Genomic DNA, 18,070 nt, shown 5'->3' with positions numbered 1-18,070 from the left:
GAACTTGCTTCTGGGAATTGCTATAGCTGAGAAGGTTGGTTGGTTGGTTGGTTCATAGGAAGGGAAAGGCGCAGTATCTGTCACACTTGCTCTGTGGACACCTGAACCGCGCCGTAAGGAAAGGGATGAAGGTGGGAGTGAAAGTGGATAGAGAGAAAGGGGGGCCGTAGTGGAGGGCTACGGAGTAATTTCGACCACCTGGGGATCTTTAACGTGCGCTGACATCGCACAGCACACGGACGCCACATCGTTTCGCCTCCATCGAAACGCAGCCGCCGAGGCCGGGATCCGATGGAGGCGAAACGATGTGGCGTCCGTGTGCTGTGCGATGTCAGCGCACGTTAAAGATCCCCAGGTGGTCGAAATTAGCTTATTTTTATTTTCACCCGAATCAATCGCCACTGCTGATTACAGGTTTGAAGTAGAAATAGGCCCGAAAGGCAGCGCGAAGACAAATGAGCATCAATTGCAAACGAACGAATTCTTAAAACAGTGTCATGAACCATATTTTAGACAACATTTTGAAGAATTCTTTGTGTAACATGATACTGAGAGAGTTCATGGGTTGACAATTGAAAACAAAAAGTGAATGCGTTCTGATTGAGGACTGTAACTTCCAACAAATATCCTCAGCGGCGTTATGTTTTTATATATCTGTCCCAACCGACCTATTGGCAACTCAGAAAAAAAGCTGCGTCTACTTCACTCGGGAAACGAATATTTGGCACCCTGCGATCTTTCAGCAAAACGTCGCACACCACACGGAACGCAGAAGAAATTTTACAACTTTTCCTTTTTCGCCTGTTATCTTCACGTGGAGGCGAAACGGGCTGTTGTTGTTGTTGTTGTTGTTGCTGTACGAAGAAAGAAAATAATTGCACGGGCCTGCTACTGACTCTGTAGCTGAGCCACCTCCGCTGCCTCGTGCGGACAGAAGAGATAATAGACAAGGAAGAAAAAGAAGAAGAGGGAAAGAAAGACGCGCGCCGCAACAACAGCCGTCGTCCACCACCACCGAAGTGGTGGCGGGTGCAATGACGGCCTACAACAGATAAAAATCAGTGGCTGGCTAGCCCCCGCCGCAAGCGGCGTTGACCTACCGCCCCAGCACCGTAGGGCCAGGAACTGCCACCCTTCACCTCCTCCCGAAACGGGCACGTTAAAGATCCCCAGGTTGTCGAAACGACCCGGGTTCGAACCCGACCTCAGCGGCTGCGTTTCGATGGAGGCGAAACGAAGAGGCGTCCGTGTGCTGTGCGATGTCAGCGCACGTTAAAGATCCCCAGGTGGTCGAAATTACTCCGTAGCCCTCCACTACGGCTCCTCTTTCTCTCTTTCCACTTTCATTCCCACCTTCCTCCCTTCTCTTACGGCGCGGTTGCGGTGTCCACAGAAAACAAGTGAGACAGTTACCGCGCCTTTCCCTTTCTATAAATAAATCAAATCAAATCCCCAGGTTGTCGAAATTACTCCGTAGCCCTCCACTACGGCTCCTATGTCTCTCTATCCACTTTCACTCCCATTTTCCTCCCTTCCCTTACGGCGAGGTTCAGGTGCCCCCAGAAACAAGTGTGGCAGATACTGCGCCTTTCTTTTCTTGTGAACCAATTATTATTATTATTATTATTATTATTATTATTATTAATAATATTAATATTCACGTGGAAGCATTACGAAGAGTCAAAATTAAGGAAGCCGCTTCACAAATCGCAAGTAACTGGTCTATACCGCGAATTACTGCGCATTCATTCATTCATTCATTCATTCATTCATTCATTCATTCATTCATTCATTCATTCATTCATTCATTCATTCATTCATTCATGAGGACAACCTGAGGCCTAGAGGGGGGTGGGTTAGGTGGGGTTGAGGGCGCCAGACTCCTACATGAAGTCTAGCAGGGCACTAAGCTTGCGCTTGGCGTTGGTATTGGAGGCTGTCCAGTCTTCGCAAGTCTGAATGTGGTGAGTAGATGTGTAGTGTGCGCGGAGGCCAGCCGTGCCAGGACAGGACCAGATCAAGTGCCGCAGGCCAACGCAGTCAGCAGGGCAACTGGGGCAGCTAATCGTGGTTCGGCGCCATTTTTCTCTTCTGTCCGCACGAGGCAGAGGAGGTGGCTCAGCTGCAGAGCCAGTAGCAGGCCGGTGCATTTTCTTTGCTTTCTTTCTGCAGCCACAACAACAACAACAGCCACACGTCTGCCTGGTTTTTTGAGCCTTGTGTGTTTGAAGTTAGACCAATCTGTTTTTCGCTTGACTTATTGTGCGGGCCAGTGGTCCGACATGACGATACAAAGTCTCCTAAGAACGTGGACGCAAGACCGTTAACGCATATTTTAAACTAAAGCCCATGGGGGATCTTCGGCTCTCGTTGATTTCAGAGCTTGACTTTCTGCTTTGGGAACTTTGGTAGCTGGAGGTTTTGAAGGTGACTGCGCGGGCTGTCGGACGGAATACATCAAGAAAAGAACAAAAATAGAAGAAATCCAGAACTGCATGTTTCAGGATTGGAACAAATTGTCATCCAGAGACAATAAGTTTCAGTCCCACGTTCTCTGAGCGCAAGCGCCTCGTACGTAGTAACGGATAGCATCGTGCTTTGGCAGCGACTGCCGAGGTCGGCGCACTAGGTCGCGGATTCGAGACCGAATTCCACTAGAAAGCGAAATGCGGAAAGGCCTCTGTGTAAAAGTTCCTGTGGACGGTAATGAAGCCGAGCTGAACGGAATTACCAGTCCAGAGCTTTCGAGCTGCGCGGCGCTCTCTAGCCGTGCAGCTTCGAGACAGAAAAGCTCATAAATTTTTATGTTTGATCTCATTCTTCTCTCTCCTCCTCGCCGTCTCTCGTGATAATACTCTCATCTCGAGCGTAAGTAGCTTTCAAGAATCTCTCTGCTAGCTTTTCGTCTTTGTCTTACACCAACGCTGAGCTCCAAGGTCTCTAGCCGAAGGCTTCCAATTGCATCGCGCGTAGAGAGCACTGCCTTCGTTCGCGGCCGGCGACTTAATTAGAGCAAGGATACGAGCCGGAAAGAGGGTGCCGCGGCCGTTCGTCGGCCGTCGTGCCGCCGACCCGAAATGCGCAGACTCGAGCGTAAGCAAAGAACGCAAAAAAGAAAAAGAAAAAGAAAAGCAAACTAAAAGGAAAAAGCGGATCTCGAAAGTCGGCCGGCCAGGGGAAAGAAAAAAAATTCCCCCAATGTTGGACGTCGACGGAAAGACCGGAAACACACAGGGGCCGGTCCTGTCGCAGCGCTCACAATGACCAGCGGTCATCGATGGATGGGACGACCGGAGCCCCGAGCACGTGCGGCTTGTTGGAACACAGGGGTTTGAATTGTGAAAGTGCTTGTCAAAGCCATCGGTAAATCCATTTGCTTTGGCCAACGAAGCGGCCGTCTTGGCTCAGTCCGCGGCTGCGGGTTGCGTGCTTTCTCTGGCGCGCTCTGGCGAGCGCTTTTTTATTATTCACGGCAGAAGAACAGGCCGCTCCATTTTCTGCTCTTGTTGTTTCTCCTTGAGTCGCGCCGCGGTTTTACTACACACCTGGACGACGCCGACCTGGTATCGCCCGGCCCTGTTTGCTCACGCTTGGGTGCGGAAGCTTTCTGTGGAGGGAGGGATGGAATGCGAGATGCTTCCGGTTTCTTCCCCTCCTCCTTCCACCACCCCGCTGTCCTCCTCCTCTTCCTCCATCTCATTCTCCTCCGATGCACTCCTTTACAGCGTCCGCGGTCATCGTGGCTTTGTCGTTTAAGGACCGAGGATACAAGCCACCACGGCTTCGAAGGGGAGCACCTGTCTGTGAGGCCGCCGTTATCTGCGCGTGCGGCAACGGCGGCCAGAATGAACGCGAGTAGCATGACAGAGACGACGAAGGCGGGGTAGCCAGTCGCTCCGCGGGTCTACCAGGCTGCCGACGCAGAGTGGGTCCATTCAGGGAGAAAAACAAAGGGCGCGCTGCTTTGTGGCCAGTTCCGCACTGTGGGTGAGAGAAGGGGCGGCTGCATCACCTCTTTGCGGAAGAAGCGGGCGTGTTTTAGGTAGCACGAAATTTTGTTTCTTCCACGGGGTTACGCAGTTACGTGTCGAATTCGGAAGCACTTTGGTTGCGCATCGCTATTAAGATACACTTTGTTGAGGGAATCAGGGCATGGGTATGTCTTCACGGAGGATTCCTATGCAGGTCATAGCAACCAAGTTGTTATTTCAGGCGCCACTGTGATGATCGCATTCCAGTAGAGGAGCTTTAAGAGACGCCCAGTAGAAAGCGGAATTTGTTTGTCGCTGCTTTGTTTGTTGAACCTGTCGTATTTATTTCCGCTCGTCAAGCGGTGAATAACAGTAGTTAGCGCTCGCCCCATGTTCTCGTTCTGCCCTGGCTACTTTTGCGTAGGTTCTACGAAACAGAAAATGAAGTTAGCTTATATCGAATAACTACGGATTTCCAATAAAAAAAGAGGATAGTTTGAGTGGAAACAGGACCGCTATAAGTTCGGAAAAATCACAGACGGAAATTTTGGTATCATGTATAATTCGGTTGGCATTGTCTACCCCTTCGTCTCGTTCTTTACGGCGCTGCTTAATATTGACTTATATTGTAATCCCAAGGCCGCTGTGTGTTAAAAATGCGCTGACTTCAGACGCTGCTTTGTTTGCAAATTTCAGAAGCTAGAAAACACTTCTCTTCCTTTCCAATCGGTGGTCACGAAGTCCAGAATTGTCTTGACGTCATCATGAACGTCAAGAGTTTGAACGGAATGGAAAAGAAAAAAAAAACCGCTTCATTTAAACTCTCAGTTTCTCCAAAGCAATAAATATATTTATCTGTGCCAAGGCATCGCCAAGGAAAAGGGGGAACGGAAGGGTGGCGGAGAGGGGGGGGGGGGGGGAGGGAGGGGGGCTACAAAGACAAGAAATTTAGGTGTACTATAGGAAAAGATCAAAATGAAGTTCTCCTCTGCGCCGCTCTATTGGGGGGCGAACATCAGGTGGGCGGCATCGCTAAGTTATACGGCCTTGGCTGGCGTAAACAATTCCTGCCAACCTTCACCTGTCTTCTATGAGCTGCGTCCGTGTGTTAAAGCGGGTTCTTACAGTTAAGCGGAAAGCAATGAAACTGACCGCGGGAGCTTTCACTCTTAGCTGCACACATATTAACGGTCATCAGCTGCATAAATGAACACTGATTCGGGACCAATAGAGTAGCACAGGCCTCTTCAATAGCGCTCGAAAAGTCTGGTGAAGGTCGAGTTTACTGATAATCGATAGCATCCATGTGACAGGGGTGGACACATTGCTTTAGCTCGCTACTGTCCTGCATTTTAAGCAAGGCTGTTATCACATGTCTGTTCCCTTTCAGTCTCTTCTTTTAGCACACGTGGAGTGCCAGGTAATTTATTTTGTCGTACTCTTAGTTTACCAGCTTAGTGCCAGCAGCAGTGCCTCGCGCACGGTGGTCAAGCAAGGGGAGGGACAATCAGTGTTTCCACGAGGCTCTAGTGTGGCGGAGCATTGGCGGTGGAAGCACTGAATCCATGTGCTTCAAGGACTATGGCCATGTTTACTAGATGGCTAATACGTAGCCGGAGTTCATATTTGGCCACGTCTCCTGGTAGCGCCCACTGCGTAATGACAACCGAGGCTTTTTCATATGATCTATCCAAAATCTCATATGTGAATGACTGTGCGAATTCAACTACTCTCTAATAACTTTGACTTGTGCTGAATAACTGGGCTTGAAACATTAGCGCTCTAGGCGACACTGTATGTGTTCTTCCCTACTCCCGCTAGTGGCGTCACGGAAACCGAAGGGAAAATCCTCAAAAAATCAATGTATGTTTAGTTTTTAAAGGTTCTTGACTCCTTTTGCGCTTTGTAGTGGAGGTTATCAGAGTGCTGTCATATGCTAAGTTCAATTTTCCGCGCCGGCGGCCCCAGTCTGCATGATGTGCTGAGGAGTCGCCAGCCAAAGCCTGCTTTTCAAGAATCGCCAGAGCTCTCTCGAAGAAGGAATTAGATACTGGGGAACCTCACCAGAAAGCTTCGAGACTGGCAGTCCTCGCGCAAATAAGATAATTGAAGACTCTCTTCCATATAGCCAACCTTCACTCCAGCCATATGACCATGTAATTTTCGTTAATATTCCCATCAGAGGTTACATCTTAATGCTGATGGCTGTAGTCAAAGGAGCATCATAGGCAGTACGGATGCGCACAAGAGTTAGAAGTACAGTGAGATTGGTAAGGGATCTCGCATTGCACTCAATGGGTGTCCTCTTTTTCACTACAGAATTCAGTAAGTCAGGTCTACGAGCTGTGCGTTGAGCAGCGCGATGCACTTGAATCCTTGCCTATGTCGTTAGGTGCTCAAGGCGCTGATAGCACAACCGAAACACGCTGATTCACAGTGCTTTTGGTACATTCCGACTAGTCTCGCAAAGTTTCACAACACCTGTGAGTCTTTCAAAAGCGCTCATCGGCTGGATGACAAGCACAGCACTTCACACTTAAACGCAGCCTCCCGCGTCGTAACGTCCTTGAAGAGACAGCCGCAATAGAAGGGACAAAACCCAAATGTGCCGAGCCTCAATGACAAGAGTCGTTAATCTTTTTTTTTTTTTTTTTTTTTTTTTTTTTTCGGGCTTCCACGAGCACGCCCGAGGCACGGCCCTTTGGCGTGACCGATTCCGAAATGAGGACGCTTCGGTCACGCGTGCCTTCGCACCGCGAGAGGGGCAATCGGACCGCGGTGCATCGAGAGTGGCTAACGCGGAGGCCTTTATTGTCCAGCCAGCCTTGTACAGCGCTCGTGCTCAAAGTCGTTGGAATCGCCGTCATCGTTTAGACATAATAGAGCCTCCATACCATTCCGGCTCGGCTGATTCGTGTGTTTTTTTGTCTTTTCGTGGCTTTCAAAATCATGTTGCTTTTTATTTCAGTTCGAACAAGCTGCTGTTCGTGCTTTTGTCAGCGCCTCTCTGGTCGATTATAGATTGCCCTTGTCGTGCTTTGGTGTGAAGCTTTTGGATGGGAAATCATTTATTGGGATCCTTTCCTGCGCCTTATCTAGCTTCATGGGGCGAGCATTGTTGCTCCTATTTGTCTGACCTCCTTGTGGATCCTGCTCCGCAAAAAGGCGTTTTGCGAATCGCTTAATCATTAATTCTTTTATTTGTACCTCCATTACGCCAAGCACTGTTATTAGCAAATGGTCGTAAGTTACAACACTATATGAAAGACCTCTCGACACAGATAGAGAGCCCCGCGTTAAGAAAGCCGCAGAAACGCGCTTGCGTGGCCTTAGGTTAGCTTAATTGTATATATGAGGATCGCAGTGTCCTACAGAGGACTGGATTCCAACCCCCTCCCCTCTTCGCACCTAAAAGGCGCAGCCGAGTCTAGTAGCTCCTTGCAGCTAGGCCACGTGAAGGGATGTCGTGACGTCACACGACCCGACGATCATTCAGTGAATAGCCATATAGCACCTGCCAAGTATCCTGTGATATCCATGCCCGCGATGCTCCACTTAAAACGCAGCCACCGATAACGGCGACACATGATTTTCTGAAGAATGTGACCTTTAATGCTATCATGTTAAAATGGCTGAAATGCATTTCTAGAAGAGGTGATTGCCCTGCAGCGTTTCATACTCGGGTAAGGGTGACAACAGTCATAAATGAGAAAGCGTGGATGCCAATGGGTACGGGAGAACATGCTACATGTCTCCATGTTGTTAACGCAAATGCTTGTTGTAATAGAGTCTCTCATTCGTAGCAAACTGCCATGAAATGAAAGTTGGCATCGATGTCCCGAAATCTTGTGGAATGACCCAGATTTTTCAACGTTAACTGCTGATGTGCAACCTTCGTATCGAATATTGATCGGTGGATGAGGAAATGATAAGCTTGCGTGAAGTCTGCGAAATGTCTCGAGGAGTTAAGACACACGTAGAGGAAGTTTCTCAAGCGAAGTGTTGCACGTGGCTAGTCCTGGACAGGCACAAGAGCTGTGCGAAATGTCTCAGAAGTGTTAAGACCAAATGAGAGAGAGTTTCTCAAGTGAATTTTTGCAACCCGCAGATCGTGGACAGGCAAAGAGAAACGAGTATAGTCCACGTTTTTCTACCCGCTTCAAGTGTGGCCTCCCTTGAGCTCCTAAAGCCACTGCCTACTAATGACCAAGTACTCTGATTCACGTTTTTTTAGCTTTTTGCATGCTGTTTTGTTAAACTCGCCTGTGAACGCGTATTCCAAGATGCTCTAATGCAAACGCCTTCCTACCCGAAGGCGTAGCGTGGTTTTTGAGTAAGTTCTCAGTATTTCTTGCTCATCGACGTTTTAACTGTTCTGGTGCAATGACAACACATTCTTTACCACCTGCTTGTCTTGCGCATTCATGACATACTCGATTAAACAGTGGATCCCTGACAAGCAGTGATGAAAATTCCTCTCTCCAACCTTAATCCGATCTGCACGACGAAGTTAGACATTGTACATATTTGCGACGATGTAACTTTAGGGCACCGTGCCTCGGGTCGTGTTCTTCTTTGCAACGCATACAGGCCAGCAGGCATGGCTTGCTGAAGCGTTTGAGCGAAGAAGAGAGAAAATTAGTTATCTTGCATAACGTTCAGATGAGAGACATGACAGTGAAATAGAAAATAAACGCAATAAGCAGATGCGAAAGCTCATTCGAGGTAGCTTGTACAGTCTCTGAAGCGTGGCCCGTTTGTATGTAGGAATATGCGTTTGCATGAATTATATACTGGAGCAGTTTTGGCAGCAACAGCATCCTTTTTCAGTGGCTTCAGCCCTTCGGGGTCTCTATGTGAGTCCAGACAGAGCGAGGACGAAAGTAAGACAAAAGCCGTCCTGACTATCACTTCCACATACGCCCGGCCTAATCAAGGGCGTTGGCTCCTGAGGTCACCATTACCATAAACCAGACTGTATAACTCCACTGCGGGGCAAATGCCTCCTTCAATATCTTTCCATAACCCAGTCCTGTGCCAGCTGAATCCACTTGATCCTTCTCAAACTGCACAATCTCATTCGCTTGCCCAATTTTCTGCCATTCCTGCTACTGGTGCCTTTTCTTGGAATCCAGTCCGATATCCTTTACACTTCCGTTTTTTTTTTTTTCATTTCATGGTCTGCAGATGCTGTTCCTTGAGTAATTCTGTTTCAGCCAGGATATCCTTAATTTGGCTTGGTTCTCCTAATGTCCTATTGATTCTTTTTGTCCCTTAAGGTAATCTGACAATTTCTAGCGCGCTAGCCCTAAGAACTTTCCGTGTTTCGCCGTTGTTTGTTTTTTCCGCCTGGTCATCCTCCCGAGCCTACCTCTGGCAGGTGGCATGGACCTGGTGGCTGGTGGCTGCATGACGTCACGAGACCACGTGACGTGACCAAATCGGGAGGTGCTGCGAACTTTGACAACACTTCTGGGATGGGTAAAAAAACCCACAGAAACCCTGGATAATGAGATAGACACATTACTCCCAGGCCACGGATGCACGTTCGTGCGGCTTTGCTAAAGCAGGGATTTATTCTCATGTCATTTGAGTTTTCATAACTCGCTAGATTGCCACTTTACGCTGATGAGTTTCTACGGCCAGGAACCCGAAACAGAATTGTCACAGCACCTAATTCTCATTTGGCTTAACTTCATTTAATCGGACTTCATTTTCAATGCAAAAAAATTATCCGCCTTCTTAGATATATCCTGGGTCGCTGTCAAACCTCCTTCGAGCAACCGCTTTATAAAACAAAATCACTCAATGTGGATTTCGAACTCAGGTAAAGGTAGAGATCAGTTTCGTTGACCACTGAGTGATGGTCAGATGACTGAGCCATCTAAGTAGGCCATTTTGTTCACGTTCTAAACTGGTATTATTTCACGCCGCACTTCAGGATGGTCGGTCGTCTTAATTCATTTATCCTGAACATTTTGCACCAGATACCTTACTAAAGCCTGCTTAATCCTAATAAGCCAGGAACAGCCGTTAAATGCTTCGCTAAAGATAAGAGAACCTGACAGAGGAAAGCAAAGCGATGACAAACTTGGCTAAATGGGGCAAAAATTTGCTTCTACATTTATGTCAGTGCTTAGACAAGTAACAGCTGGTTATTTTTTTTGCTGCTTGTTATATCTCTTCATATTGTCCTCAATTTAATTCTGTTCGTGTCTAAGTTTCCTGTTCAGCAGGCAAGTACGCATGAAATGCCTCCTCTTTAAGGTGGAAGGCGCATTTTATAGGAGGACACTATAGAGGCATCATTTCTCCTCCAAGTGTTACAATGTTTCTTCGTCAACACTGTTCACTGCATCGTGCATACATACATCAAGGGCTCTGCCCCGCCTGGGACCCGGAGGGTCACTGTGTATGTCGCCTCGGGGCTAGTATTGCGAAGGACGCTGGCTCCACACTCGACCGGCAACGAGGGGCTCGGCCTGGCGGCTGCGGTTCGCCGTAATCGTTGCGAAGGCCGTCCACCACTATTTGCCTCAGTTCGCACTAATAGGCAGACGCAAACAGCTCGGCATCGACCTTCGCATGAAGATACGGTCGTCTGCTGTGCATTGAACAGGATACGAGAACAATCTCGTTTTTCTCCCTCGTTCATGGGCGTTGCGTGCTGGTCGTTCCTTTCACTGCTTGCATCTATGCCTTGCAAACCCTCGATCAATCTCCATTTGGGCGGGCAGAATTCAGATTTTCTGTTACGCAAGCAATTAGGCGCGTATAAATTGGGTCTCAAAACCAGAAAAACCTACCCGATCACTTAAGGCTAGAAAATCTAAGAATCTGAGTCCATCAATAATGAGGGCATCCCTTTCGTCGCCGTGAAAGAAAACCAAACGCACATTTGTGTCCAGAACGACCTCGTTAACATTGGCGAGCCAAATTATGTGTCTTTGTTTTGGCGTAACAGCTATCTAACGTACTTAGATCAACTAACCCCAATTATCTAGAAACACCGTGAACCGCCCAATCCCACTTGGTCTGTGATAATGTGATAACAGCCTGTTTAGTTATCTGATCTCGGTTATTCTTTGTGGGAGCCCTGGCGCAAAGGTTTTGTTTTTGTTTTTGAATGCACGTATAGTCCTTATTCCTCTCCATCGCCCGCAGTCTTTACTGAATCGTTTACCTATGCGTCATCACGTTCTCTTTTATAATCATTGGGGGCTGTTAGGTTCCTAAGGCACGTAGGACCGTTCCTGCCGCTGGCATCCAGTTTTAATGTTTTTTTTTTTTTTTGATACCCTCACTACCATTTGCTATAGATGTGTCGGAGGAGCATGGAGAGAATAAAACGTCTTCAGGCAGTTCTTAAATGTGTGCTGCGAATAGAAGTAAATATATTTAAATTATACATGTTTAGCTATACCATATTTGCTTGTGTTTTATTGAAGTTTGTCGCGAAAGATGTTCATCTGCAAAATTATACCCTGTTGCGCTGCAAAATTCTTAATATCTACAGATTTTGAATAGCTGGTTTATGTGTTTGAATACATTGTCGTTAATATTGGCTTCCAACGCAATCTGGCCCCTACCACACACCACGGTTGCTACAATTTTAACTAATCTAACACTGCGGAGCAAGAAAATGATTTTGAAGGGCAAAAGAGGAATGAAGGACAAGCTCTTGTCCTTGGTTTGTACGGATCGTGTCTTAACAACTAACCGAAGCTATCACTTTGTTTAAGCCTTATACAGATGCATGTCACTCCTGTGCCAGCAGAGAAATTCTCAACAACATTATTGTAACATTTCTTTCAAATTAAACGTCTTAGGTGGGAGCATACAAAGTTACTGCAAATCGAGTTCTCGTTCACTGGAGGGCGCCGTGCATCTTTGGGCACCGAAAATTACTGCGTCCGCGGAAGCGCAAAACATGTATTACAAATGGCTATACTTGTATTTTATATGCTAACAGGTGTTAGCGATGTATATATTCTTGGACTGCTGTATTATAAAAGTATTACTGAGATAAATGGCTCTGCCATTTACCCACCACAGGTCTCCAGAGATGCGTTTGACTTTTACAAGAATTCGGCGTCGAGCTTTCTGGTGGTGGCGTTGAGCTTGACTCGCACTGCAAGGAGCTGCATTAGTGCCATATTCCTTTTATACCCTTCCTTTGCAAATAGTAATAATAAATGAGTTTCTTACAAGGAAGCTCTTGCTCAGCAGCCTAAGAGTAACTCAGAATGCTCATTGCGCTTCCGCTTTTCAGAAACAATGTAGCCATGAGGGACACTTCGAGCAGATATAAAAGCTAGTTGCTTTGTCTCAATCAGATTACTTTTCCCAGCAATAAAGATTCATGCTCTTTATTAAGCCATTATTTACAAGTTTGACATAAGTATGCCACTCCGTTGCGTATGTGTTTTATTAGATACGTGCTATAAGGCGTTCTTGCAAGTCATTAAATGCAGGGAGATCAATAACATGGTTGTAGATTGTATCAGATCGATGAAGACCTGTTGCAGCGATGGGTGAACTTCAGCTTCTCTGGTGTTCAAACTATCCTGACGCGATAAGTACATCTTTAATAAAGCTGAAAAATGGATATTTCGGGCAGAATTGGTGAGGACATACGGAAACTATGACTGCATCAGCCAGGTGATTCCAGTTTCGGAAATTTGCCGCTCAGGATGTCCCTCGAGACACCTTCCCGTCGCGTTCAAAAATTCCACAGACCGGCGTCCTGAATGAACCTTGCTTGCAGGCATGGCACGTCTCTTCTGAGGCCACTGTGTCCTTGGCGAAAGAAAAAGTTATGCTGACACAATAGGGGTGGCAGAATGCTCGTGCTAGTCCCACTCTACAGGTGGTGCGTGAATCTCCTCGAGGTGTGGAGAGGGGGTATACCGTTAAAGTGCTTGCGCAAACACAAAAGCGTTCCCTCGAGGGGTGCCTCTTACACTAACTAGCAACGAATAAAGAACCAAAGTGCGCACGGAGGCGGGAGCGCGAAACGTCCTTAGCGGCACAGAATTCATGGCTTTGAACTGCAGCCACTTCATGCTCTTGGTTACCGCCAAAACAACGAGATGGCTTCAGCATTCCACGAAGCTGCAAAGAATAGCACAGGTCTGCCCACGTAGTGAGACCGATGTGGCCGAGGCCAAATAACAGACGGGCAGCTGGAAGTGTACTTGGGACTTCAAGTTCTTACACTGCGCAAAAAGGACAACGTACTAAATAAAGTAAATAAAAACATGGGCCGAGTTTTTACTTTCCACTTATACGTTACCCAAGCAGATGTATGGTTCTAATGTTAGAGCTGGCTACTGCTTCAGTCTTCGTGATGAACGCGTCGCAAAAAATTGATACAAGCGCAAGAAGCCGTACCGTAGAGCCTCTTTTATTTCGTCAATCATCACTACGTCGAGTGTCATTTTTAAGTAACGTTCACAATCGCATGTGATATTATCGTTCAGTATTCATGCGAATCTCGTCAAACAACAGTGGTAAAAATTCTATGAGTATCAATAACCTCATACAAATTTTCCCAATATAAACTGTACAAATCTCATACAATCTCATACAATCTCACATACTTCTCATAGGTTGAATGATATTTGTATGATGATATGACGTTTGTACGAGTTATGTATCAGAAAGGGCTTATGAGTTTAGAGACATCTCGTAGAGTTCTCATAGCTTTTTCGCTATGGGAAGGAAGTTGACTACTTCGTTGTAAGTATTGCGGGCGGCGAGGAAACATACATTGTCTTTGAAAGCCCTTCAACGCTGTTTGTATTATGAAGCAACATTCTCTCCTAACATGCCTAAGTTGCGAGCATGCGTTGGACGATCGAATTTTCCGAACACTCACTTTCTGCGATGTCTTCTTTAGTCCATGTGATGAGCTGGGGTGCCGGAAGCGGACTTCATGAATTTAGTTGGCGGGTACATTTCTTATCCCTGGCTATGCGTCGCTACGTTTTACTAGAACTCCCCGACGAGGACGTAAAAACAAAACACCATTCAAAAATCTTAGTGGACTAGCTGAAGCGAATACGTGCGCAGAGAAGCTAGACGGCGGGATATATAATTGCTCACTGAAGTCCCCTTGACAGGAGAAGATCGAGAGTCTGGGGCCACTTCTCATATGTAGCAACCTGGCTAGCATCGCTTTGAGGGTACAGGATACAGGGTATTATGATAAAATGGCTACACAGTATGAAAGAGTACTGAACAAAGGTAAAAGAAGGGCCTCAGTTCGCAAGTCGAGCCAGCGTCTCGACAAGTGGACTTGTCTTCGTGTAGTGCTCCAAAATGTAAAGCGGCCAACGAAAGGAGAATTTTTATTGTTTTCGCGGGTCGTTCCACCAGCGGATGTGCATGCACACCTCTTCGGTGCATGTGAGACGTTGGAGGAGCAGTGCCACCCTTTTGATGTTCATCTCACCATCACCTTGAACAGAACAGCGCAGTTTTTTTTTCCACAGACTCATGCTCCATTTTACTTTTGAGGAACCTGTGCGGAACGTTGTAGCGGTAATGCGGTCGGAACCGAACGTCTATTGGATGAGGATGGTCGAAAAAAAAAATAAAAACATCAGCGCTCGTGCAAGCCAAACTCCTCAAATGCCCGTGAATACGAGGCAACTGCACCTTCCACGCCCTGGTGTAAATATCAGGCGACTAGGTTGCGATACTCTGTTACAGTAGATGAGCACTTGTGAATCGTCTTTTCGGTGCATAGAAGATGATGAGTTTAAGGCATCGTGCTCATTAAGATGTGGCTTGTAGAATTCTTTGGCTGTGATTACATGCGAGCTATACATTCAGACCATCTCTGGCAAGGGGTCCCTTTGTTTGCAGAGCCCTTGGCAAGGTTGGCGCAGGCTTTACCCTAAAGCCGGCGTCACTGTCCTTGGCTTTAACACGGCAGGGCGCCGGATGTTGCGCCACGCGAAAGTGAAAGCATCGCTAAAAGTGTTGGCTTCAGTGCACGGGTCATGGTAAGGGAGGATGCACGTGGAAATAAGCTGCAGCACGCTGGCACAACCACCGTTTGGAGCTCGCCAGATATTTTTTCCAGCTACAGTGGCACCACCTTAACACTTGCTCATTGCAGTTGGGGAGGACCTTTGAACACTTCGCATGAGAACAGATCCGTACCCGGGCCATTATAAGTGTTTCTCCTTTTCTCCATTACAAGCAGATTTTGCACTGCGTTTTGCAATGTGGACAAAAGATTAGAGAATTGGATTTGTTGCAAGATTACAGCAAGTTGGGAAGGATACATTATGAAAATACGAAAACCAATAGGGAAAGTGGAGACACTACAACCTCATATGCCATGACGATAAGAGTGCAGATTGGGCATGTGGCATAGACTCTGAGGCCGATGTTACACATCGCTAACCGCAAAGCCAGCCGGGGACAAAAGCAGCCAAGGAGAGAATGAGTTGTTAATTTGTGAAGGAAAAAAAAAACCTAAGCGTTATTCGTCGCTCGACTTTTCTTTTCACTCCGTTAAAACAAAAAGGATTGGCGCATGCTAAACGAAAAAAAAGAACACGTTATGTTGACCTTTCTGCGGAGTCAGCAAACTCTTCACATCACATTCAGCTGCCAGTAGCTAAGCCTAGCTCAACTGACTTAATTGACACGTACGTTGTGTGCCTTTGTACTTCCCCGACACCGTAACCACGCTTTAATATGATCGGATGGTAGTTAAATATAAACTAAGGCTGAAAAATATATAAATGTAACGAGCTTTCGGGCAGTTCTGTTGTTGACTGGAATTGGAACGCCAATTAAGCCCGTTCACATGACAGGACATAGACACGCGGAAGGACGCTAAGAGTCAAATGCAGGAAAAAGGAACATACGCTGCGAGAAGACAACTTGGGAATGTCAGATAACTGAGTTTTCTGCGCGATACATAGCAGAGCTTCTTGAACAGATGCCTTTAATTCTAAAAATCACCAATACTGGTGGCCATCCCTTTTTATGATGGATACCTTGTTATAGCCAGGAAAAGAACATACTGTCAAATTATGAGGGGTTGATTGCAAGGGTTAAGAGAAATTCAACTCACCGTCGGTGGAGTCCACTTGCTTCTCCAGTTCCCTGCCGTTCTGCGCCTTCACCACAGTGAACACTGTGGCGGCCGCGATGACCATCCAAGTGAAACTCCTAATGCACGTCATGGTGTTCCTTATTTTCTGTTTGTTCTGTCCGCTTCGCGACAGATGACGTCTTCAACGTCTTCAAGAAGGAAACGGCTGGTGTCGAGGATCTAGAGAGGATCGCGGCTACAGTTCGAGGAGAAAATACCCGCAGGGTAGAAGGCAAGGACACTGTTCGATCAAGGAACGCCCTGCAATTCTGGCGGACACTGAAGCTGGGAAGAAAGAGGCGAGAGGATACCGTCGCACTGTCGACTTCTCCGCACTGCGCGAATGCGTTTAACCGCGTCGACGATGCGAGACGCTTTAGCGATCGAGCAGAGAAACAAGGGCTCTCTTTCTCTCGCCCTCTACACCAGATAGCCGTCTGGGTCAGTCCTGGAGAGAGGCCACGGGTCGAGCGGTCCTCGACGAGCCTCAGCAGGAGCGGCTGTGCAGCACCGGGAAGACGACGCACCGGGAGAAACGGGCACAGTCCAGCATCACCCGGCGAAGTTCGCGGGCGGTGGTGTCCGGCGGAAGAGCGCGGTAGTCGACGCGGTTGGTGCGAAAGCGAATCTGAGAGGGGCCCTCCTTGGCGCGATGGTCGGCCGCAGCCGGAGACGGGGTGCGCCGGCGACCGGTCCGGTGGCGGAGGAGGAGGACCTCACACCCTTTCCGTCGTACGGAGCTCCGCCGCTTCCGAGCGCCTCTTTTACATGGTGCCGTTGCTTTCTCCTTTCCGAGCGATCTGCCTTGGATACTCGGAAAAGAACTGCGTCACAAGGCTAACTGATAAGCTATGAGACGCTGCCAAGGTGCCAAACACGCCCAACGTTTGAAGACAACTAAACGCAGCTTAAGCAGTCTTGTCGAATTTCTATTTCTGGCGCAGGTAGAACGAGAGGAAGAAGATGACTTACAAGGTATGAAAGAGCACTGAGCAAGGTAGAGGGGGGAGGCCTCAGTTCGCAGGTCGAGCCAACGTTTCGACAAGTGGACTTGCACAGCAATGCTCGGTTTGAACAAACCAGTGCTTCCAAAGACACTATGCTAAACCTTCGCATCTCAGCCAGGGTTGTACGTAACTGACACTTTAAAATATTGTTACGGGGTAGTTCAGCTTGTAGCAGAGGGCGGACACCGAAGACAAGGCTTTCCAACGGACGTTCTCTGTAGGCACCAGCCGACGCTGTTGAACGTCGTCTTCTCTCCAAAACTCACGAGAGTCTTCTTCTTCATTCCTTATGCGTATGCGTTCTTCTTTCCTTATGCGTTGCACCGCCTAATGTGACACTACCCCGGCGGCTGAAAAGCACCGTCTCGGTGCGTACTAGCGTCCAAACCAGGGTCCATGTAGTACGGTTTTAGACGTGCAACATGGACCGTCTCGGTGCGTGGTGTAGAGGCATGGCGGACGGGATGCAAGGGCACAATTTCGTATGTCACTGGTGTCACTTGTCGTAAAATACGGTAGGGTCCTGTATACCGGGGCAAAAGTTTTTCCGAGAGGCCAACGCGGCGAGCTGGAGTCCAGAGCAGCACGAGAGAGCCGCAAGAATACTCGGTGTTGCGATGACAGGAATCATAGCGACGTTTCTGGGAGTGCTGAGAGGCTACGATTCGGTTGCGAGCCAAAACGCGAGCAGCATCAGCTCGGGCTATGGCGTCACGAGCATATGAGCTGGCAGTGGTGACAGACGGGAGCAGGCTGTCAAAAGCAAAGGAAAATTGCTTTGTTGTGCAATATTGTATTCAACAGGTTACATCTTCAAAGGTGAACGTTTTAAGTAAATAAGTTCATTTACCTTTACCTGATTACTAGCAGCCAATCATTTTATTGCAGAATAGACAGCGGAGGCGAAGCATCCATGACGTGGTGATTGCATGAAAATGTTCGGCCCCAATATGGCGGGCATGGATGACTGTTCG

At 47.7% G+C, this 18,070-nt stretch overlaps 1 protein-coding gene across 2 annotated transcripts in view; it reads right to left on the bottom strand.

Annotated features, from left to right (window-relative positions):
• LOC146181295 (pancreatic triacylglycerol lipase-like) overlaps positions 1 to 16,700 on the bottom strand; it is a 94,823-nt gene extending 78,123 nt beyond the window's left edge. For both annotated transcript variants that reach the window (XM_084576337.1, XM_084576338.1), the window contains exon 1: positions 16,069 to 16,700. In XM_084576337.1, coding sequence (XP_084432463.1) covers positions 16,069 to 16,180 — 112 coding nt within the window. In that variant the 5' untranslated portion in view covers positions 16,181 to 16,700. The remainder of the gene's footprint in view (positions 1 to 16,068) is intronic.
• Positions 16,701 to 18,070: the final 1,370 nt, after the last annotated feature.

This window comes from Amblyomma maculatum, chromosome 8 (genome assembly GCF_055883805.1).
Source record: "Amblyomma maculatum isolate TAMU_Amacu chromosome 8, ASM5588380v1, whole genome shotgun sequence".
In the NCBI taxonomy this organism is placed as follows: Eukaryota; Metazoa; Arthropoda; class Arachnida; order Ixodida; family Ixodidae; genus Amblyomma; species Amblyomma maculatum.
The sequence above is the reverse complement of the archived record's forward strand: the minus strand, read 5'-3'. Positions and strand labels throughout refer to the sequence as shown.